The sequence below is a fragment of the Nothobranchius furzeri genome, chromosome 7 (assembly GCF_043380555.1).
Source record: "Nothobranchius furzeri strain GRZ-AD chromosome 7, NfurGRZ-RIMD1, whole genome shotgun sequence".
Taxonomy (NCBI): domain Eukaryota; kingdom Metazoa; phylum Chordata; class Actinopteri; order Cyprinodontiformes; family Nothobranchiidae; genus Nothobranchius; species Nothobranchius furzeri.
In genome coordinates this window covers 63,894,937-63,919,936 of record NC_091747.1, presented here as the reverse complement: position 1 = coordinate 63,919,936, position 25,000 = coordinate 63,894,937, and the positions used below count along the sequence as shown (strand labels likewise).

Sequence of the window (25,000 nt, the reverse complement as noted above, 5' to 3'; positions counted from 1 at the left end):
TGTGTGTGTGTGTGTGAGTGTGTGTGTGTGTGTGTGTGTGTGTGTGTTATTGAGTGTGTGTGTGTGTGTGTTATTGAGTGTGTGTGTGTGTGTGTGTGTGTGTGTGTGTGTGTGTGTGTGTGTGTGTGTGTGTGTGTGTGTGTGTGTGTGTGAGTGTGTGTGTGTGTGTGCTGTCACCAGTTTGACTCTAACTGGAGGTAAGGGTGGGACTCTGCTGATTTCTTTTACAGGACAGACAGAACGGACCTGTGGGCGGGTGGTGTGGGGTGTGTGTGTGTGTGGTGGGCGGGGGGGGAACACCATCCGATGTGAGCCATGAGGATCTATGGAGAACCGTTAGAAGACTGAACATGACTCACGCCCGGGTGGCGCTGTGAGCTCCAGAAAGGAGGCAGACTGAAGGACGTGTCGCTCCAGCAGGACACGCTGCGCCATGACAACACCTCAGAAGCAGACCGCTAACCAAAACGCTCCTTTAGCGTCAGCTCCTCTTCCTCAGAGGAAGGGCTTTTAAAACCCTGCTTTGGCGTCAGACTCCTTTCCCGTCCTCCAGCTAAACAGCTGATGTGTGTGCGGGTCCTTCATCCGTCTCCTTTAAACAAACAAACCCGCTAAACTACAGAGGAGCCACGAGCTGCCACAGACGGCTTCCTTATCTAAACTTCTTCCTCTGAGACAGCTCGTCATCACGGTTAGGGTTTAGGGTTAGCTTCCTCTGTCCCCCTGCAGCTCGCCGCTGCTGAAGCATCCTCACTGGCTGGATGTGTGAAGTTTCCACCAACAGCAGAGGGATGTGATGTTTGTGTTTATTTACACGTTGGTGAGCTCTTCTTCTCTCACTCACAGTCAGGCCTCGGCTGATGGTCTACAGGTAGTTTGGTTATTTTAGTAGAACTCCGGTTTAACTCGGGCTGCTAACAGAAATAAAAGCTGGTGAGTAGTTTATAATCTACTCTATTGGAACCGGAGCTCAGAGAGGCGGAGTCTCGCTGCTGGGGGGTGTTTTCATTGGTCGGTTGCAGACAGGAGTGGTAGGTTTCCAGCACGCCTGTAGACTCGTTTGAGTCTTTGGTCGTGAGACGGCTCATGAAGCTGCCGCAGAGCCGGTCAGACTGGACGACCGACGAGGGACCGGGCTAAGGCGGCCGCAGTGTGATCCGGGCTTTAGTCGTCGTTGGGGGTGGAGGAACCAAACTCAATAATCAGATGTCTGATGGCATCTCGGTGCCACCGGGGGTAGCTGGTGAGCAACACTGGTGCACCTAAGTAACCAAACAACACCATAAACCACTTCCTTTAGATCAGAGCGACACAAACATTCGTCAGGCCCAGAGAGCAAAGCAAACCAGTGCAGACTTACATTACCCACAATGCCTTGTGTAAATGGCATCTGCTCTAACAGGTTTTACTGGGGAGCAACCGGTTCTCTTTATAGGGTGGTTCTGAACCAGAATCACACCAGACTAGCTGTTAGCTCATCAGTTCTGAAGGCTGTAAACTCTATTTCTCAGAACCGAGGCTGTTCAGGAAGCAAGTCATCTATAAGCACCTTCCAGAGGAACAGAGGTCACAAGCCAACCACCAGCTGACATGAGCACCGGGCCTACGTTGGTGTTCCTGAGAAGAAGTTAGGCTGCTTGTGTTCTGAGGCGTCACACCTGAGACGCAGCTTCCTGTTCCTCTGCACCTGAGCAGCAGTTTAACCTCCCACTGCCTCAGGAAGGGCTCACACAGAACCGGCACCGCGGCAGGAAGCAGCCGGCAGCGCTCTGCCTCCCCAGGAGTCCTGGAGCCGGGAATTTCAGTCACGCCTCGGTGATGGGATGGATTTAACCGAGTGCACGAAAACACACACACACACACTCAATAACACACATACACACACACACACTCAATAACACACATACACACACACACACTCAATAACACACATACACACACACACACTCAATAACACACACACACACTCAATAACACACATACACACACACACACTCAATAACACACATACACACACACACACTCAATAACACACACACACACACACACACACTCAATAACACACACACACACACACACACACACACACACACACACACACACACACACACACACACACACACAGCGATCCTCCTCCTGCTCTGCAGCTCCTCCTGGTGGTGGGGCTGGCAGATGCAGCTCTAAATTCACCTGCTGCTCATTTCTAAATCAAACCAACACAAACAGCAGCTCGGCCCAGTTCTGATCCGGTTACGCCGGGTTCTTCCAGCAGCAGGTACATGAGGCTCAATGTGTGTGATGAACAGAAAGCTAACCCTAACCCTGTAGACATCAATGACATTCAGGTAGAACAGGTGAGCAAGCCCCGCCCCCCAGGTAGACTCCCCAGTAGAAACATGAACCCTAAACTAGATGAGTCACAGGAAGCTGGACCTTTCCTGCCTGCACTGGTTTCATTCAGAACGCTCATGTCCCGGCTTTACCCGGCTGGTTTACAACACCTGTTAGATGGAGGCCGGAGACGGGACCAGAACCATCAGGCTGACGCGTTCACGGCTCCGGCGCACGCTGTAGCACTCACATCTGGAACGTGTCAGCAGGAACACACACTCGGAGCGGGAGTTTGATCCACCGCTCTCCGCCTTTTAAAGCATGTATTATTGATCGGAACAAGCAGCGGTGAAGCGGCGCGCCGCCGCCGCTTGTTCAAGGGCAAAGCAGCAAGTCGGCCACTTAGCAGGCTGACAGCAGAGGAGCAGGAGGCTCGGGGAGGAGGAACCAGCTGGCTGCAGAGGAGCAGGAGGCTCGGGGAGGAGGAACCAGCTGGCTGCAGAGGAGCAGGAGGCTCGGGGAGGAGGAACCAGCTGGCTGCAGAGGAGCAGGAGGCTCGGGGAGGAGGAACCAGCTGGCTGCAGAGGAGCAGGAGGCTCGGGGAGGAGGAACCAGCTGGCTGCAGAGGAGCAGGTCAGGCTGTTCCATCGCTGCAGACAGGAAGTCAGCAGGTAACTTCCTGTCTGAGACGTTTAACGCCACAAAACAGCAAATCACTGAGACTAACAGAAGCTATAAGAGTCTCCTCCTCCTCCTCCTCCTCCTCCTCCTATGTTCTGTATAAATCCTCTCTAAAGACACATCCAGCTCTTCAGGTCCCTGATCCATCTCACAGAGACGGCTTGGTTCTGTTTCCAGGTCAGCATGCACTTCACCTCATCGTCCAGCACACGGACAAATCTGACCTGAGTTCAGCAGCTTCTGCTCCATCACTCCACAGCCCAGAACCTCCATCCAGTCGCCCTGGAAACGGACCTCCATCTCAAAGGACGGGTGGGTGAAGGGGAAGTAGCAGTCGACCCACCGGACCTCCACACCTGACGGGACACAGGAGCTTGATAAAGCCTGATGGTGTCAGCTGAACCCAGAACATCCTGCCAGTCTCACCTGAGCCAAATAGGTGAGTGACGAGTCGGGTCAGAGTGTGTTTCAGGTCAAACTCCACCAGCTTCACCGCCTCCAGGGTGTGCGCCTCCTGTTTCTGTGGAGTCCGACGGCCTCCTGGCTCAAACAGGGCCAGCTCCTCTCCTCTCTGGACCTTAGAGAACAGCTGGACACACAGCGGACCCGATCAGAACCACCATCACAGATGTGGATTTTACAGTTATCAGTAAAATGCATAAAAAATCATCTAGATCTGCTGCACCATCTGATGCCACCAGGTGGCAGCGCAGGGCAGTTTATGTCTGCATTTCACTCAATATAATGAAATCTCTTCTAAATGAGACTTTAATAACACAGAAGCCTGGTTCTGTTTGGGTCGAACCTCGTGGTTGGAGAAGAGTCGGACCCCCTCCATCTGGTGGAAGACCGGGTAGTGGCTAGCATCGACCTCATCTCGTCGGTAAACATCTCCCGCCAAAAGGAACGCATCCAGACCCGACCGGACCAGTTCCGTCTGGTGGGCAGAGGTGTGAGCGCGGAGCATCGTGTTTCTGAAGAAAACCATGAGAGGCGTCAAACAAAACTAAAAGCACCTGCTGGGATAACGGCAGGAAACAAGACTCTTTATAAGCAGGAATTCACACACTTCCTGTTTCCGTTAAAGGGAATCTCAGCTATTAGGACAAGGTTATGAAAAACGCCTTCACCTGTTAGCCCCTGTTCACAGAAATACTTTATGTACTTTAGGACAGATGATGGCTAATCTCAGCAAGTCTGAGCTAACAGCTAGTCTGAGCTAACAGCAAGTCTGACTTCATGGCTAATCTCAGCTAACAGCTAGTCTGAGTTTATGACTAGTCTGAGCTAACAGGAAGTCTGAGTTTATGGCTAGTCGGAGCTAACAGATAGCTGAGATTAGCCATAAACTCAGACTAGCTGTTAGCTGAGATTAGCCATAAACTCAGACTAACAGCTAGTCTGAGTTAATGGCTCGTCTGAGCTAACAGATAGTCTGAGTTAATGGCTAATGTCAGCTAACAGCTAGTCTGAGTTTTTGACTAGTCTGAGCTAACAGATAGTCTGAGATTAGCCATAAACTCAGACTAACAGCTAGTCTGAGTTAATGGCTAGTCTGAGCTAACAGATAGTCTGAGTTAATGGCTAATGTCAGCTAACAGCTAGTCTGAGTTTATGACTAGTCTGAGCTAACAGATAGTCTGAGATTAGCCATAAACTCAGACTAACAGCTAGTCTGAGTTTATGGCTAATCTCAGCTAACAGATAGTCTGAGTTTTTGACTAGTCTGAGCTAACAGCTAGACTGAGCTAACTGTATAGTTGACCTTATAGCATCCACCATTAGCATGTGAACGCCCCCTTCAGCGCCCATAAACTTTCCTCACCTCCTAAGTGGTCTGAAAGCCCCGCTGACGAACGAGCTAAATTGTCTTTTCTGTAAATCCTGAATGTTCCTACTAAAAAACCTCCTGATGTGAATTATGTACCATCATAGTAAAAACCACCATGTTTAAAAATGAACCTTTCTTCTTCATTTTCTCTTTTCCTTGCATCGTTTTTAGTCACTACGTTTTTTTATTTTCCTGATTTTTATACATTTAAGAATCTTTTTATTTATTTTAATTATAAAGTATTGTTTCTTCTCCTTTTTATAAATGAAGTTAAAGATTTATGAACATATAAAATCTGAGTTTTCATTTAGAGTTTAAATAAACTTAACATTTATTATTTCATGTCAACACGAGTGATCCTAATAAAGCTGAATGACATCATCCCCTTCTCCCGTCATTAATATAGAATAGTTTACCAAACCTTCAGAGGAAAGCAGAAAAGACTCACCTGTTCAGGTAATAGTTGTCTCCTCGTTTCCTGCTGGGATGGTCGGGGGGGATCAGCAAGCTGTTAATCAAACACCCGCACAAAAAGATTTGAGCTAAAACAAAAAAACCTGCAGCAGCAGAAACTTTAACCTTGTGAACGGTTTTTAGTCTGAAGGACAACACGGAGGTCCTGACCTGTCAAAGTTCTGCTCCACCGACACCACCGGGCTCAGGTTATCATGAACGGAGAAGAGAGGGTTCCCCGAGCGGGTGATGAAGGAGCTGTGGAGGAACAATTGTCAGGAGAATCCAGCACAAGGAAGCTTTGTTCATCCTGGAATGTGAAACTGAAGTTTTTCTAAAAGTCTTTGGCCTTAGGAAGAAAATTTAAATATGAGAAGCTTCATCAGGTCATTCTAACGTCACCCCAACAGACCAGAACCATCAGGTTCACGTCTGAAGAACCAAAACTCCCCATGGAACTCAGCTGAGGCCGACCCAGTTGTGAGTCGGCTGTTGTGTAATTCAGCTCCATGAAGACACACCTGGAGCAATAGAAATCAGGTGATCAGGTCTGAAGCTCTCAGGTGTCCTGCTGCTTCCAGAGCTCCCGCTCCAACAAGGACGGAGGTTCACGACCCGACAAATGCTAGAATCATAAAGCAGCGCCGGCCCAGAGCTCAACTAGCTCTATCTCACACTCTCACACTCACACACACACACACACACACACACACACACACACACACACACACACACACACACACACACACACACACACACACACACACACACACACACACACACACACACACACACACACACACACACACACACACACACACACACACACACACACACACACACACACACACACACACACACACACACACACACACACCACCTGGCCTTCTCTCTCATTCCAGACACCTGGATCATGTTTTTGGGTAAAAGTCACTCACATCCCATAATGAGCAGTCTGCAGAACACCATGCTTCCTGTAGAAGCAGAGACGGTTTGCTACCCTAAGTGGACGTGTGCCACCTCGAAGACGTTTGCGGGAACTGCAGCAGCAACACTACCAGAAGTCACGAGCTCTAAGAGCTGATTGGCTGCTGAGTCACACCTGACCTACCTGTAAAAGTGAGCTCTGATTCGCTCCTTGATCAGCCACAGAGGATGATGATGCTGGTTGTGAAGGTTGCGGCCCACCTTTGCCAGGATCTTCGCAGTGATGTTGGTGAAGTCATCCCGTGGGTAGGAGTGGCCTAACACCTCCACTGACTCCTGACCAATCACAGGCTGGGGTGTGTGGCCTACAGTGGTGAGTCGTCGGTGTGATGCCAAAGAGCCGTTGAGCAAGAACTTTGACAGAAGGCCATGAATGAGAGTTTGAGTCTGAGGGAAGGGGAGGAGCGATGGGCGAGGCGTCATGGCTGGTCCATAGAGCTAGAACAGAGCAGACATTTTATTTATTCTTTATTCAACAGGAAGTTAGTTCCCTTTCAGATTAAAACCTCGTTTTCAAGGGAGTCCTGGCCAAATGTTCATAAACTGTTATATGAGAACATCACGCTGGTTCTAGGTGGTTCCTGTGAAACTACTTCCTGTCCCAAGGTTCTGTTAGAGGAGAAGATATCTGAAGGGTGACAGATCAACCAGGATCAAAGTCTGGTCCAGGCAGCCGGTGGGTTGGGGGCGGTCCTACCTCAGGGGGAGGAGCTCAGGTACATCTGGGTCTTGGGTATTAGTAAGAGGAGGGAGTAGAACTGCTGGGTCAGCTGTAGAGGGAGGGGGAGGAGCTTGGAGAAGAGCTGCTGCTCCTCTATGTGGAGGTGAGCCTGTTGAGGTGGTTCAGGCTTCAGTTAGGATGTCTCCTGGAAGACCCAGGACATGCTGGAGGGACCATATCTCCAGGCTGGTCTTGAGGCCCCAACAGAAGAGCTGGAAAAGGGGGGACTGGGGTCCACAGAGCCTGACCTCCACAGAGGAGCCTTCAGAGATCCTTGTAACGTGAGGAAGTATGGGTTTTCTGTGCCAAAGGTCGTATTTGTCCGGCTGGGTCAGAGCTGGGTCACGCAGCACCTTCACCCACAGATTAAGACCTGAGCCGACAGCAAGTCTGAAGGACTCCACAACATCAAACACCTGCAGCTTCAGAAGAAGGACATCTCCACAGTCTAGTCATAATAAAAGAGTCTTAAACTTCCTTTATTAATGTTAAATAATCATTTGATCACTTTGCTCATTATAAATGTATTTTAATCAAATGAATGATTATTATGCTTTGGGTAATCATAATGAACTATAATGAATCAGCAGTGGCGGCTGGCCAGTAGAGGGCGATATGGCGCCGCCCTCCCAGTTTCCAAAGTGTTTTTAATTTTTATTTAAAAAAATAAATAAATAAAATTAACAATAATCACATATTCTAAGTTAATTGTGTGTTTTGTAACAAAAATAAGTCATATATATATATTTCTATATTGGTCTCTGCCAAGCTCTGCCGAGCGGTGGAGGCTGTGTGCTGTTTTTCAATCGCCCAAACGGGACGGGACCAGTTGTCCAATTGCTGACAAGAAAATCAAAGGGTAGGAATGGGAATGTATCCAATCAGCGTCGACGTTGTTTCAGAACGTTTCAGAAGCATGACGGGCGATAGAGCTACCGCCAAAGGCTTTCGTTGCTGTTCGGTAGAACTCGGAGGTTCTCAACTCCAGCACGTTTTTGGTCGTGACTCGTGACGGTCGTGACGCAGACGTAATAGACATGGACGCCAGTGCGCCTACAACCAGCAGCAGCATGGATACCGGATCTCAGCAGCCACTGAATTCAGTTCGGTCTCTTCTCCAGTATCCGTTCGAGAGGAGAACTATGGTGGAAATACTTAATGTCAAGGAGCTTGGACCAGATCAGCCCGACGTAAAGATAAGCCAGCAGGAGGAGGAGAGAGGTAAACTGTACACACGAGGCTTCTGGGAAGGCTTGGCTAGCTGGATGCAATCACGCTAATGCGTTATTTTGCTTTCCAAACGACTGGGACAGATGAGGCACGGATTGAGTCAGGAGTTACAGACATGAAACATTTTTCTGAGAAGGTGAAGAAACACGAGTCATCCCGGGCGCACATGGACAACACGGTGAAGCTAGCTATGCTAGGCAGAGCTAACATAGCCATGCAGCTAGAGACGAGGGACGCAGGCTTGCAGTGAAGAAACACAATGAAGAAGTGGATCAGAACCGGCACATTTTGTCCGAGAGAGAGATGTCAACACAGTGTATGAGCACAAGGATGACCTCCTCAGATGTTTCCAGATGATCAGAGACTCGGATGACTTTGATCCAGTCACTGAGAGAGAGGCAGGAGGCTTTGTGAGAATGCTGGAGGAAGAAGATTTCGGCTTTCTGCTGGATTGTGTCACAAGATCATGCCACATGTGGACATGCTGTTCAACCAGCTGCAGAAGAGGAACATTAACTCTGTCTCCATCACAGGGGTCATCCAGAGCTTCACCAACAGCATGCAAAAGATCAGGTACATACTTGTTTATTTAATATTATTGTGATGAAATTCTCCAGTATGTTAGTTTCACAAACAGTAATGTGGATGTGGACCATATATGGTCGTGTTATTTTATGTGCAATTTAATGCAGTATTTTTCAACCTTGGTCCGCAAGGCAGCGTGCCGATAGTCAGACACACGTGGATTAATCAGTTTGTCCAATGATGTAAGACAGGAAATAAAAGAGCTGTGCTTAATTCAGGAAATAGTGAAGTTGTGCACAAAGCTCAGAAAGCACAAGTTTGTTTAAAAAAAAAATAGCACAGCCCCACCAAAAATATTTTTCACCAGCCGCCACTGTGAATCAGTATACTTAATTAAATAATGTTTTTGAAGATGTTTAGCAAAGACCTTCACACTTCTCACACAGGTCCCACTTCACAGTAACTCAAAACACATTTGCTCCGACGCACAAGTTTGCTTTGGAAGAGAAGTGGTTTTGGTAAGTTAGGCAGAACGAGAGTGGGAACGAACGCCACGGGGAAAGGAGCCCTGCTGACTCTTTTCTCCCTCCACGCTATTTCTGTCAAGCCAGACAGAATAGCTGAAATGCAACCTGCTAACGCAGACTCGTCCCAGAGTCTTTTGGTTTCTGAGTTAATTTAAACTTGAGAAAGCGCGTCTGCTGAACGCTTCAGCAACGTGTACCGAGGTCAACTCTGGACCGGATCATCGCACACCTTCGTCTCCTCTGCCAGCCAAGGTGTGACCTGGATAAACATCCTCCGAGGTCCGGATCTGAAAGGGGGTCCTAAGTACGGTGAGGCAGAACACGATAGATAGTGTTCTGATGCAGTTTTTCTAATAAGAACTAAAGTTTAATCGCAAAACATCATTTCCACTCAGACACCTTCCCTCTCCCAGAAGCAATCTCAGACACCTGCATGCACGCATTCATAACTACATCATCCTCAATCTTAGCACATCCAACACAAGGTCTATTTGTGCAAGCTGAAAATATCACCTGTTAAAGATTGTCCAACAAGGTTGCCAATGTTGATTATTTCTCCTATGATTGTCATTTCTAATCATTAGTTTATATTGAAGAATTAAAACTCTTAAATGTAAACTTGTCTTTTCATTGAACTGAAACACAGACACACGGATATGATCGTCAGTTTATCGATGAAAACAACCTTTGAGTCTTCTTATCTCTATAATGTTTGGTTATTAATTTATTAAAATTAATATTCCAGATTATTCTGTAGGATGGTTCATCTTTCATGAAAGAGCCAACAGCCATTAAGCTACATCCTTCACCGATGAACAAGCAAACAGGAAGCATCAGACACTCCTCGGTTTGCTCCTACATCCGTCTACATCAAGCTCCTGGGGGGTTGGGGGGTTTCTGATCAATCACAGATTTATCGTTTTCAGACAGCAGAGCAGGAGTCGAGCAGGACGGGAGCGGGAGGTCATGTGAGGTCAGATCTGCTGCTAGAATTAAGCTAATGGAGAAAAGATGAGAAACAGCAAAGGTTACAAGCTGCTGCCAGTTAGCCACACACACACACACACACACACACACACACACACACACACACACACACACACACACACACACACACACACACACACACACACACACACACACACACACACACACACACACACACACACACACACACACACACACACTGGGGGAGCATCCCTGAACAGACGAAAGGTGTTGCATTGCAGCAAACGTCTTGCTGCTCCTGAGTTCATGAAGCCTCTACCTGGGCACTGCTCTTGGTATCACGTTCACCTGGAACAGTCACAGGTTTCATAAACCACCAGCGGGTGTGTGTGTGTGTGTGTGTGTGTGTGTGTGTGTGTGTGTGTGTGTGTGTGTGTGTGTGTGTGTCACCACACAGGCAGCGGTTTACCAGCTGCAGTTGTCCTCCAGACAGGCTAAACTAAGCTGTGTAATTCAGAGTGTGGCTGTGTCGGGCAAAGGTCGCTTGGGGATACATCTGCTGTTGATCCCCAAGCTGGAAAACCGACGCTGGCGGTCAGGAGAAGACCAGAAGCTCCTCAGGAATGTGTTACACCTCCTAGTCAGCAGGAGTCAGGAGAGCTAGGAGGCTCCATGGAAAAGAGGATCAAGCAGGTTTCAAGGTCAACTGAAGGTTAAACTGGTTACACACACACACACACACACACACACACACACACACACACACACACACACACACTGTAGTCAGTCTTTCATCGGTATATTTGACCTACATCATCAGCAAGAACAGGTCCAACTATCAGCTGGAGGCGGGGCCTTTGCAGGTCTGAACACAGGATTACAAGCTGTCAACAAACTGTTCCCGTTTCAAGGCCTTAAGCTTCCTCTCATCACTTCTACAGGATTCTTCCTGCCTCTGAATAAAAGTGAACATTTCCAGCTAGTGATGTAACGTTCACGGTCTTCTGAACGACGAGAGCCGAGTCCCTGTAGAGAGCCATTCATCCTAACAAACCTCCCCGGAAGTCGCTCAAACCCCACCCACCTCTGCAACGGGCGTAGGAGGAGCCATAGAAACACGTGTTTATATCCATATCTCGGGAGGAATGCTGACCAACCCCGTGCGCCCTCACGGACACCGCAGGAAGACGTTGCTCTTGATTTAACCCCCCCCCCGTGCTCCGTTGGCTTCACTTCGTTCAAAGGAGCCAGTCTTTTGAACGGCTCTTTGAGGTAAGCGACCGACTAACGAACGGCTCCCATGAAAGAGCCGTGAATCCCATCACTATTTTCAGCTCGTATGAGCTCATTAATCATACATGAATGGACGAGGTGTTACATGAAAGGTTTTGGATAAGCTGTGCCTAAGCTGATAAGGTTGAAATGAATATTTTCCTACAATGATCCATTTGTCTGATAATCAGTCTACGTGACGAGCTAATCAGCCATGCACTCGTACACACGTGCATATCTCCATGACACAAAGTTAGTCATTTCATGCCCGTACAGATTTCCTTATCCACGAATCAGAGCACCTTCTATCTGAAAGGAGTGATGTTCTGAGAGTTGTTTGTTAACACCTCTTAACATGGCACGTCCTGATTGGCTATGTAATCATAATATGAGAATTAAACACAACTCACTTCCTGAGTGAGTCGGTTCAAGCTCAGTTCGGGTTCAAGCGGACCTTGAAGTCCTGAAGGGACTCTGAACCATCAAACCAAGCCGAAAGCTGCCTGCAGCGACACAGAAACAGCTGTTCTAGACGCAAACGACTTCCTCTATCGACCCGGAGGCATCCCAGGACTGACTTGGTTGCCTCGAGGTTTTCCTACGAGCCACGTGCTGTGGGGTCACCGACTGTTTGACATCTGGGATCCGAACGGGGGTCTCCAGAAACGGGGACGTAGGCGTCTGACGTGGTTTTGATAAATTAATTCTTTAGCTCATAACAACACAAACTCTTACACCCAGATCCGACGGTTCTGATAAACATCACATTACACTACGTCATGCACTCATCACCTCATGGTTTCCTAGTTGTCACGTCGTATAATTTATAAAAGTAAATAGATTTCTTACCTTTTTATAAACTTGACTTTGAATTAGGGTTGTCACGATACTAAAATTTCAAACTCGATTCGATACTTGAAAAAATACTCGATACTCGATTTCGATACTATTTGCAAAAACACCCATTTATCGAACAAGTTTATTAAAAAAATAACATTCCTCCATTTATATTACAAAAATTAAATGTTAAGAATTAAGTGTATTAAGTGCTCAAACCTTTCAAGTATCAGGATTTTTTAAAACATGCATACAAAAACTGGTGAAAGTTAACACTTTAAATCATGAATTGTCTCACTATATATACACTATTTGCAGAGTGATGTTTTGCTGCTTAAACTCTGTTTAAGGTGCATTTTTGTCATAAGATGTAATGCCATATGTTTTGTTCTGTACTTTTGAACAACTCTGTTGGTCAATAAAGGGAGAAAACGAATTTCTCCACAGTAGGACAAAGGTACATCTACCGGTAATCTTAATAAAAACAGACTGGCGCACGGCAGTGACGTCATTAAAAGCGCCGGTTAGATTAGCCGCGGCTAGTCTGTTTACGACTAGAAATCCCAGACCCGCTCCAAACGAACAGGGGAATCACGTTAATGATTCCTAACAAAACCTTTCGACATGAAGATGTTTTGGTGCAGATAATGTCTTATTTCGAGGCTGCACCATGGGTGCCCGTCCGCACCCGTTATATGGATATACACTGATGGCGATTCGCCGATGGATCTAAATACCCCGGGGAATCCAAGTAGCACCAAAGTTGTCAGCGTGAGTAAACAAACGTACTGCATGCTAGAAATTAAGTCCGGGTTGCAATAAACGGGAGTTTCCTTTAAGCACATAAGCGTGAATATACAACTACGTGTCGGACTTGGTGTGCTAATTAAGTTGGGCTGTGAAGCGTCTCCCAAATTCGCTGTTTATGTTTTTGTTTATTTATTTGGCAGACAAAACTTGGATCGGAGACAACTCGCGTGGGAAATTGCTATGTAGCCATGCGGCGTCTTCTTCTGTTTGTCTGGGAGGCGGAGGCTGCTTTACGGCATCTGGCTGTCGTGCGTGTCGGTGTACTTGAAGAAGGCTGTGTATAATAGTCCATAATATCGATACCACAGGGATGGAATATCTCATTTAGATACCACTTCTAGTATCGATTTATATCTAGGTATCGATTTTTTTGACAACACTAGTTTGAATTAATACGAAGTGTGTTACGATCCCCGAATAACAACGAATCCTGAATTCTTCTGGTTAAACATTCAAAGACCAATCAGGATGATATTCCATATTTATACAGAATATCACATCTGATTGGTCATAAGTAAAGGTAATATATTAAGCTTAAAAGCAACATATTAAACCCTCTACACACACACACACACACACACACACACACACACATGCGCGCGCGCGCACACACACTCACAGACATGCTTGCACACTCACTCTCACACACACACGCACGCACGCACGCACGCACGCACGCACGCACGCACGCACGCACACACACACACACACACACACACACACACACACACACACACACACACACACACACACACACACACACACACACACACACACACACACACACACACACACACACACACACACACACACACACACACACACCAGGCTGTAAATGCAGACGTGTTCTGTTGTTGTTGTTGTTTATTGTTGAGATGAATCAGCAGGTCAGACTGAAAACATCCACATGCATCTCTAGTGAAGAGAGGTGGTTCTGGGTCCAACCATCGTGGGTCAGAACCAGACGTCTGGATCCAGGTGTGTTCCCACTGAAGCAGAGCTGTTGGTTCCTCTCTGGGCCTCGCCGTGTGATCGCCAGCTCCATATGTCGCTTCCTCAGGCGCCACACCTCACCTCACATATGATCGCCCACGCAGACACGTAGGTAGGAGAGGGAGGAGACGACGATCACACGAGAACACGTCGGGTCCGGTCCTCACGCAGGAAAAGGATTTTTAGAATCCTGCTGAGGAGTCAGCTGTTCCTTTGGAGTTGTTTTCCTCCCACACGTCAACAAATAATCCACAACTCACCCCAGTCTGTGTTTGCAGAGAAGAGCCGTGAAGCAGCAGGCTGCTCTCATCAGCAGGTCGGATCCACCTGGTACCGATCGTTCCAGGTGAGACCCTACAGGTTTCCTGCGGATCCTCCAGTTCTGAGGTTCTGGTTCTGCGCCAGAACGATGAGGATCACTGTTGGGAGTGAGTGTCTGCCTCCAGAGGAGGAGTTCTGGGATCTAGGTAATGAAGGATGGAGGAGAGATGGACGTACGGGTTGGAACTTCCACCCGTGCTGGTCCAGTTTGTGACGGTGCAGGAGAGCCAACCCTAACCCAAACCTCAGCTTCTGGAGGAGATCTCAGCAGGCCTCTAGTCTGGGAACACTTTGGGATCCTTCCAGAGGAGCCAGAGAGACCTGGAGATCTGGGTTTCCCTGCAGCAGAGGTCAGAGGTCACAGAGGGCTGACCCTACAGGTCTGCTGGAGCTGGGATCAGCGAACAGAAGAGATAAAACTGATTTCTGTAAACACGTTGGGTTTGAACGAGCTTGATGCAGATCAGCTGTTTACCACAGAAACATCCATCTGCTCCTCAGAACCTGCAGCTGCCTGGGTCTGGACCGGGCCTCTGCTAACGGGGCAGGATCAGCTGATCCCTCATCAGACTCGTCGCTGACCAAATAAGGAATGAGTCCCGGTAAAGGAGGGAGAAGAATCTGCACGTCTCAGTCTGACAAGGAAGTGAAGCATGATTCATGGTGTGTCAAGGTTGTTGAGAAAATTCCTTGTTTTGCTGCCAAGAACTTGTTCCGACTAACCAGCGTGGCGGCGGCCAGCAGAGGAGCTGTGATGTGACTTCAGACACCACCAAGGAGGCGCTGCAGAACGGCATCCGCACACTAAAAACACTCAACCTGCAGGAGGTCTGACGCCCAGCACAAAACCAGCCATTGCCAAGGTTACGGAGCGGCGTCACGCGCAGAGACGCGTGAAGAAATATGTTTCCTGCATAAAGACACAAGCAGCAAACAGCAGCGGGTTCAGCCAGGCTGAGCGAGCAGGAAGAGGCGATAATCTACAGACTACAGAGGAAGAGAGGCCCACCACCTGCTCCATCACCCACAAATACAACAAATACAGGGAGCGCAGAATTATTAAGCAAATGAGTGTTTGGTCCACAGCGTCCTCTTCATGCATGTTGTCTTACTCCAAGCTGTATAGGCTGGAAAGCCTACTACCAGTTAAGCATATTAGGTGATGTGCATCTCTGTAATGAGAAGGGGTGTGGCCTAATGACATCACCACCCTATATCAGGTGTGCATAATTATTAGGCAACTTCCTTTCCTTTGGCAAAATGGGTCAAAAGAAGGACTTGACAGGCTCAGAAAGGTCAAAGATAGTGAGATATCTTGCAGAGGGATGCAGCAGTCTTAAAACTGCAAAGCTTCTGAAGCGTGATCATAGTGTTAGGGTTAGGGTTAGGGTTTAACCCTAACCCTAACCCTCGAACAATCAAGCGTTTCATTCAAAATAGTCAACAGGGTCGCAAGGAGCGTGTGGACAAACCAAGGTGCAAAATAACCGCCCATGAAGTGAGAAAAGTCAAGCGTGCAGCTGCCAAGATGCCACTTGCCACCAGTTTGGCCGTATTTCAGAGCTGCAACATCACTGGAGTGCCCAAAAGCACAAGGTGTGCAATACTCAGAGACATGGCCAAGGTAAGAAAGGCTGAAAGACGACCACCACTGAACAAGACACACAAGCTGAAACGTCAAGACTGGGCCAAGAAATATCTCCAGACTGATGTTTCTAAGGTTTTATGGACTGATGGAATGAGAGTGAGTCTTGATGGGCCAGATGGATGGGCCCGTGGCTGGACTGGTAAAGGGCAGAGAGCTCCAGTCCCACTCAGACGCCAGCAAGGTGGAGGTGGAGTACTGGTTTGGGCTGGTATCATCAAAGATGAGCTTGTGGGGCCTTTTCGGGTTGAGGATGGAGTCGAGCTCAACTCCCAGTCCTACTGCCAGTTTCTGGAAGACACCTTCTTCAAGCAGTGGTACAGGAAGAAGTCTGCATCCTTCAAGAAAAACATGATGTTCATGCAGGACAACGCTCCATCACACGCGTCCAAGTACTCCACAGCGTAGCTGGCAGGAACGGGTATAAAAGAAGAAGAACTAATGACATGGCCTCCTTGTTCACCTGATCTGAACCTCATTGAGAACCTGTGGTCCATCATCACATGTGAGATTTACAAGGAGGGAAAACGGTACACCTCTCTGAACCGTGTCTGGGAGGCTGTGGTTGCTGCTGCACGCAATGTTGATGGTGAACAGATCACAACACTGACAGAAGCCATGGATGGCAGGCTTTTGAGTGTCCTTGCAAGCAAAGGTGGCTATACTGGTCGCTGATTTGTTTTGTATTGTTTTTGTATGTCAGAAATGTATATTAGGGAATGTGGAGATGTTATACTGGTTTCACTGGTAAACATAAATAATTGAAATGGGTATATATTTGTTTTTTTGTTAAGTTGCCTAATAATGATGCACAGTAATAGTCACCTGCACACACACATATCCCCCTAAAATAGCTACAACTAAAAACTACTTCCAAAAACATTCAGCTTTGATATTAATGAGTTGTTTGGGTTCATTGAGAACATGGTTGTTGTTCAATAATACAATTATTCCTCAAATACAACTTGCCTAATAATTCTGCACTCCCTGTAAATCCGGTCAGAGATATGAGACGTTTAAGAATCTGATGATCGAAATCCCTCGGAGGAGCCTGTCTGTTACATGAAGAACCCCCTGATCAGAGGGAGTCCCCGTTCGGCACGATGACCACTTCCTGCTCACGACACGCTGTTGGCTCGCCATCATGGAGGTTACACAACATCCGACTCCTGGCTGGAGCTTGAGCGTTTGGTAAGAAATATTCAGAAAAAACAAATGTTAAGACTCACCAAGCATCAAAAGGACTAGCCAGGACTAACGAGTCCACGTATCGGCCTTTACTGGACAAACGATCGGTGTTTGGAAAAATAAAAGAAATCACCCAAACCCAACAGGTGGTCTGCATCAGTCCTCAGCGCTCTCTCACCCTCTCCTGTTACAGGCAGCGAAGCAGCGCTGAATCTGTATAGTGATAAACAAAGAGTGTGTGTGTGTGTGTGTGTGTGTGTGTGTGTGTGTGTGTGTGTGTGTGTGTGTGTGTGTGTGTGTGTTACTTGAGACTAGAGACCTGACTGGGACGTGTGAAGGTCTGCTGGTGGACCTGAGAGGTTAATAAAACCTTGTTAATCATCTTAAATGTTTAACAGACCGATGTTTGTGACCTTTAGTCTGAAATGTCATCGTTTCCATTTGACCTGATCCGACCTTCTCTCGTGTTTGGATCGACTCGTTTCTCTTTTACAATGATTTATATCAGAATGTGTCAAACCTGAAGCTACTGCAGGAAAACCTAGTCACAGCTGGATCTACAGCATCTGGATCTACAGCATCTGGATCTACAGAATCTGGATCTACAGCATCTAGATCTACAGCATCTGGATCCACGGCATCTAGATCTAGAGCATCTGGATCTACAGCATCTGGATATAGAGCATCTGGATCTACGGCATCTAGATCTACAGCATCTGGATCTACGGCATCTAGATCTACAGCATCTAGATCTACAGCATCTGGATCTACGGCATCTGGATCTACGACATCTAGATCCAGAGCATCTAGATCTACGGCATCTAGATCTACGGCATCTGGATCTACAGCATCTGGATCTACAGCATCTAAATCTACAGCATTTAGATCTACAGCATCTGGATCTACAGCATCTGGATCTACAGGATCTGGATCTACAGCATATAGATCTACAGCATCTGGATCTACAGCATCTGGATCTACAGCATCTAGATCTACAGCATCTAGATCTACAGCAAACTGGATCTACAGCATCTGGATCGAGAGCATCTACATCTACAGCATCTAGATCTACAGGATCTGGATCTACAGCATATAGATCTACAGAATCTGGATCTACAGCATCTAGATCTACAGCATCTGGATCCACGGCATCTAGATCTAGAGCGTCTGGATCTACAGCATCTGGATATAGAGCATCTGGATCTACGGCATCTAGATCTACAGCATCTGGATCTACAGCATCTGGATCTACGGCATCTAGATCTACAGCATCTAGATCTACAGCATCTGGATCTACGGCATCTGGATCTACGACATCTAGATCCAGAGCATCTAGATCTACGGCATCTGGATCTACAGCATCTGGATCTACAGCATCTGGATCTACAGCATCTAAATCTACAGCATCTAAATCTACAGCATCTGGATCTACAGCATCTAGATCTACAGGATCTGGATCTACAGGATCTGGATCTACAGCATATAGATCTACAGCATCTGGATCTACAGCATCTGGATCGAGAGCATCTACATCTACAGCATCTAGATCTACAGGATCTCGATCTACAGCATATAGATCTACAGCATCTGGATCTACAGCATCTAGATCTACAGCATCTGGATCTACAGCATCTAAATCTACAGGATCTGGATCTACAGCATCTGGATCTACAGCATCTGGATCTACAGCATCTGGATCTACAGCATCTAGATCTACAGCATCTGGATCTACAGCATCTAGATCTACAGCATCTAGATCTACAGCATCTGGATCTACAGCATCTAGATCTACAGCATCTGGATCTACAGCATCTAGATCTACAGCATCTGGATCTACAGCATCTAGATCTACAGCATCTGGATCTACAGCATCTGGATCTACAGCATCTAAATCTACAGCATTTAGATCTACAGCATCTGGATCTACAGCATCTGGATCTACAGCATCTAGATCTACAGGATCTGGATCTACAGCATATAGATCTACAGCATCTGGATCTACAGCATCTGGATCTACAGCATCTAGATCTACAGCATCTAAATCTACAGCATCTGGATCTACAGCATCTGGATCGAGAGCATCTACATCTACAGCATCTAGATCTACAGGATCTGGATCTACAGCATATAGATCTACAGCATCTGGATCTACAGCATCTAGATCTACAGCATCTGGATCTACAGCATCTAAATCTACAGCATCTGGATCTACAGCATCTGGATCTACAGCATCTAAATCTACAGCATCTGGATCTACAGCATCTAGATCTACAGCATCTAGATCTACAGCATCTAGATCTACAGCATCTGGATCGAGAGCATCTACATCTACAGCATCTAGATCTACAGCATCTGGATCTACAGCATCTGGATCTACAGCATCTGGATCTACAGCATCTAGATCTACAGCATCTGGATCTACAGCATCTAAATCTACAGCATCTGGATCTACAGCATCTGGATCTACAGCATCTGGATCTACAGCATCTAGATCTACAGCATCTGGATCTACAGCATCTAGATCTACAGCATCTAGATCTACAGCATCTGGATCGAGAGCATCTACATCTACAGCATCTAGATCTACAGCATCTGGATCTACAGCATCTGGATCTACAGCATCTAGATCTACAGCATCTGGATCTACAGCATCTGGATCTACAGCATCTAGATCTACAGCATCTGGATCTACAGCATCTGGATCTAAAGCATCTAAATCTACAGCATCTGGATCTACAGCATCTAAATCTAAAGCATCTAGATCTACAGCATCTGGATCGAGAGCATCTACATCTACAGCATCTAGATCTACAGCATCTGGATCTACAGCATCTAGATCTACAGCATCTGGATCTACAGCATCCATATCTACAGGATCTGGATCTACAGCATCTGGATCTACAGCATCTGGATCTACAGCATCTAGATCTACAGCATCTGGATCTACAGCATCTAGATCTACAGGATCTGGATCTACAGCATCTAGATCTACAGGATCTGGATCTACAGCATATAGATCTACAACATCTAGATCTACAGCATCTAAATCTACAGCATCTGGATCTACAGCATCTAGATCTACAGCATCTGGATCTACAGCATCCATATCTACAGGATCTGGATCTACAGCATCTGGATCTACAGCATCTGGATCTACAGCATCTAGATCTACAGCATCTGGATCTACAGCATCTAGATCTACAGGATCTGGATCTACAGCATCTAGATCTACAGGATCTGGATCTACAGCATATAGATCTACAACATCTGGATCTACAGCATCTAGATCTACAGCATCTAAATCTACAGCATCTGGATCTACAGCATCTAAATCTACAGCATCTAAATCTACAGCATCTGGATCGAGAGCATCTACATCTACAGCATCTAGATCTACAGCATCTAGATCTACAGCATCTGGATCAAGAGCATCTAGATCTACAGCATCTGGATCAAGAGCATCTGGATCTACAGCATCTAGATCTACAGCATCTAGATCTACAGCATCTGGATCTACAGCATCTGGATCTACAGCATCTGGAACTACAGCATCTAGATCTACAGCATCTGGATCTACAGCATCTATATCTACAGCATCTGGATCTACAGCATCTATATCTACAGCATCTAGATCTACAGCAACTGGATGTACAGCAACTGGATCTACAGCATCTGGATCTACAGCATCTAGATCTACAGCATCTGGATCTACAGCATCTGGATCTACAGCATCTAGATCTACAGCATCTGGATCTACAGCATCTGGATCTACAGCATCTAGATCTACAGCATCTGGATCTACAGCATCTAGATCTACAGCATCTGGATCTACAGCATCTAGATCTACAGCATCTGGATCTACAGCATCTAGATCTACAGCATCTGGATCAAGAGCATCTAGATCTACAGCATCTAGATCTACAGCATCTGGATCTACAGCATCTAGATCTACAGCATCTAGATCTACAGCATCTAGATCTACAGCATCTGGATCTACAGCATCTAGATCTACAGCATCTGGATCTACGGCATCTGGATCTACGGCGTCTGGATCTACGGCGTCTGGATCTACAGTGTCTGGATCTACGGCATCTAGATCTATGGCATCTAGATCTACAGCATCTAGATCTACAGCATCTAGATCTACAGCATCTAAATCTACAGCATCTAGATCTACAGCATCTGGATCTACAGCATCTGGATCTACAGCATCTAGATCTACAGCATCTGGATCTACAGCATCTGGATCTACAGCATCTGGATCTACAGCATCTAGATCAACAGCATCTGGATCTACAGCATCTGGATCTACAGCATCTGTATCTACAGCATCTAGATCTACAGCATCTAGATCTACAGCATCTAGATCTACAGCATCTGGATCTACAGCATCTGGATCTACAGCATCTAGATCTACAGCATCTGGATCGAGAGCATCTGGATCTACAGCATCTAGATCTACAGCATCTAGATCTACAGCATCTAGATCTACAGCATCTGGATCGAGAGCATCTGGATCTACAGCATCTAGATCTACAGCATCTAGATCTACAGCATCTGGATCTACAGCATCTAGATCTACAGCATCTGGATCTACGGCATCTGGATCTACAGCGTCTGGATCTACAGTGTCTGGATCTACGGCATCTAGATCTATGGCATCTAGATCTATGGCATCTAGATCTACAGCATCTAAATCTACAGCATCTAGATCTACAGCATCTGGATCTACAGCATCTGGATCTACAGCATCTAGATCTACAGCATCTGGATCTACAGCATCTGGATCTACAGCATCTGGATCTACAGCATCTAGATCTACAGCATCTAGATCTACAGCATCTAGATCTACAGCATCTGGATCTACAGCATCTGGATCGAGAGCATCTGGATCTACAGCATCTAGATCTACAGCATCTGGATCGAGAGCATCTGGATCTACAGCATCTAGATCTACAGCATCTGGATCGAGAGCATCTGGATCTACAGCATCTAGATCTACAGCATCTAGATCTACAGCATCTGAATGACACAGACTGGTCCCAGGTCATAGAGGAGCTACACTCTTAAATCGTGGTAATTCTCTACAGGTCTCCACCAGGAACCGACCTGCTGTTCCTCACAAGGAACCACCATGACTTTGCTACAAGCTACTTCCTGAGAGCCTGCGGAGATGTCCCACACCGTGGTGAGGTACTCATCCTGGGTGTGAGGTGTTAGCTCCTTCGACTTGCGGGTGAATCCTCTAAACATCATTCTAATAAAACTAAACCTTCTGATGTCAGAAAATCATCTGAATCAGCTTCAGCAGCTTCTGGAAAATCCAGGAGGTGCTGAACCACGTTATGAAGACCTGACACTGCTTTATTTCCCTCTTTCCATCAATAATCCCTGTTACTCCTCCTCTCCCCTCCTCCTCCTCCTCCTCATAATGAAGTCATATCTCTGGATGTTCTGCTCCAAGAAGCAGGCAGATTTCTGACAAGCAGCATTAGATCAAACCTGCACGGCTGTCGGTGGAAACATAATAAAGAAGGAGACTTTTACGGATTTGAGGAGGAGGTCTGACACCATGATGAAGGAGGGGTGATGGAGAAGGAGCAGAGGCTGCAGCTCTCCTCACCAGGCAGGATTCACTCATTCATCTGGTTTGTTTTCCATCATCATGAAGCAGAGACAGGCTTGTCCTGATGATCTTAGGAGACCACGATGGACTCAGTGCAGCCCAGTAGCAGGAGCAGGAGCAGGAGAAGGAGCAAGAGCAGGAGCAGGAAGAGGAGCAGGAGCAGGAGAAGGAGCAGGAGCAGGAGAAGGAACAGGAGCAGGAGGAGGAGCAGGAGCAGAAGCAGGAGAAGGAGCAGGAGGAGAAGGAGCAGGAGGAGAAGGAGAAGGAGGAGAAGGAGCAGGAGCAGAAGGAGCAGGAGCAGGAGAAGGAGCAGAAGGAGCAGGAGCAGAAGGAGCAGGAGCAGAAGGAGCAGGAGCAGGAGAAGGAGCAGAAGGAGCAGGAGCAGAAGGAGCAGGAGCAGGAGAAGGAGCAGGAGCAGAAGGAGCAGGAGCAGAACGAGCAGGAGCAGGAGAAGGAGCAGAAGGAGCAGGAGCAGGAGAAGGAGAAGGAGCAGAAGGAGCAGGAGCAGAAGGAGCAGGAGCAGGAGAAGGAGCAGGAGCAGAAGGAGCAGGAGCAGGAGAAGGAGCAGGAGCAGAAGGAGCAGGAGCAGGAGAAGGAGCAGGAGGAGGAGGAGGAGCAGGAGCAGGTCCTGGTTTAAGCATGAATCGGTTGAACTCCGTGTGGTTGGACGCCGTGTCTACCTGAAGTTCCTGCTGCTGATTATCCGTCATTAAACACGGAAACGTGATTCTATTCTTTTATTTTGTCTCTGGAATAATCGGAGTTTCGCTGAAACAGAGCGGATGATCTTTTAAAGGTTTCATTTAGTTTCATTATTTACCAGGAAAAACTTTTCCAGTTTTGTTTGGATGACTCTGCACCAGGAAAAGTGGTTTAACTGTGAACTTCCAGGATGTTGATTCCCATCAGGAATCCCACAGAAACAAACTTCCTGCCTGTCACACAGACGGATTCTCTCTACGCTGAGTCCTGACTGCAGGCCGTTTATTTCCCGTAGGCTGGGGCAGCAGTCTGGTTGTCCTGATGGGAGGTGACAGCAGAGTGCCGCTCCGCAGCAGCCCGAGCTCCTCGATGACGGCGAGGCTGGCCAGAGGATCGATGGCTTTGGGCTGGAGTCCTGAGGGACAGCGGGGCAGATCGGAATCAATCATCCTCCGCAGCGGCGTCTCAGAGCTCGTTTTCTCTCCCCTGATCCGCCACGCTCAGCTCCAGCCAGCAGGAAAATATGTACAGCTGGCTAAATACGAAGTTAGCTGTGCTGAACCTGAAGGTTAGTCAGGAACGGGACGGCTCCGGTTTCATCCACAACGAAGGAAAACAGAAGCTCGACTTTATTTAACGCAGGAAAGCAGATTTATGCGTTTTAAGTAAGCAGAAGGTCAGCTGGCTTTATGACCAGCCAGTGAGCGGAACCAGGGCCGGCTCCAGAAGGTCCATGGCCCAGTGGGGGGCTCCTGGTGAGAGGAGCCAAACAGTAAAGCTGTTTTACTTGATACAGATTATGGTTACCTTAAACGTCAGCAGTAGCTCCACCCACTTTTACTATGACTCAGCAGCCTCACTCACCTCTGTGCCTTTACATTCGGTTGTGCCAGGACGCGGGCTCAGAGACCAGTGAAGTGATTCTGAATCTTAAGATTCATTTGGATGATTTTCTGGTTAAGATCTTCATCCAAATGTGGCTACATTCAGACCTGCTGGATCACTGGGGAATGGCTCCTTTATTATCCTGATGAGCTAACGGCTAGGCTAAACACATCGCTAGTATCCACCAGCTTAAGGAAAAGGCCATCTAAATATATTCATAAAGGTGCATCTTGTAAGAATGAAGTAAGAACGACGCCCTGTGGTCAGATGTGGGTACTGCAGCCCGCTTTCTAAACAACAGTGACTTTCTCACTCCCGTTCTGTGAGTTTCATGGCTGTCGCTGATCAGCACCAGAAGATTCTGGAAGACGAGCAAAGAGGAATCATACAGTAAGTTGATAAGTTCATCCACTCACCCAAAGGATCATTAGGATCACCGGCTCAACTTCTCCTTAATGCAATTATCTAATCAACCAATCACAGGGCA

The 25,000-nt window shown here is 47.2% G+C and overlaps 1 protein-coding gene across 3 annotated transcripts in view; it reads right to left on the bottom strand.

Annotated features, from left to right (window-relative positions):
• Positions 1–25,000, bottom strand: part of fars2 (phenylalanyl-tRNA synthetase 2, mitochondrial) — a 101,106-nt gene that overhangs the window by 69,348 nt on the left and 6,758 nt on the right. For all 3 annotated transcript variants that reach the window (XM_070553519.1, XM_070553518.1, XM_070553520.1), the window contains 6 exons: positions 6,408–6,721; positions 5,468–5,554; positions 5,292–5,351; positions 3,818–3,986; positions 3,439–3,601; positions 3,237–3,368 (listed from right to left, as the gene is read on the bottom strand). In XM_070553519.1, the coding sequence (XP_070409620.1) occupies positions 3,237–3,368; positions 3,439–3,601; positions 3,818–3,986; positions 5,292–5,351; positions 5,468–5,554; positions 6,408–6,721 (925 nt within the window). The remainder of the gene's footprint in view (positions 1–3,236; positions 3,369–3,438; positions 3,602–3,817; positions 3,987–5,291; positions 5,352–5,467; positions 5,555–6,407; positions 6,722–25,000) is intronic.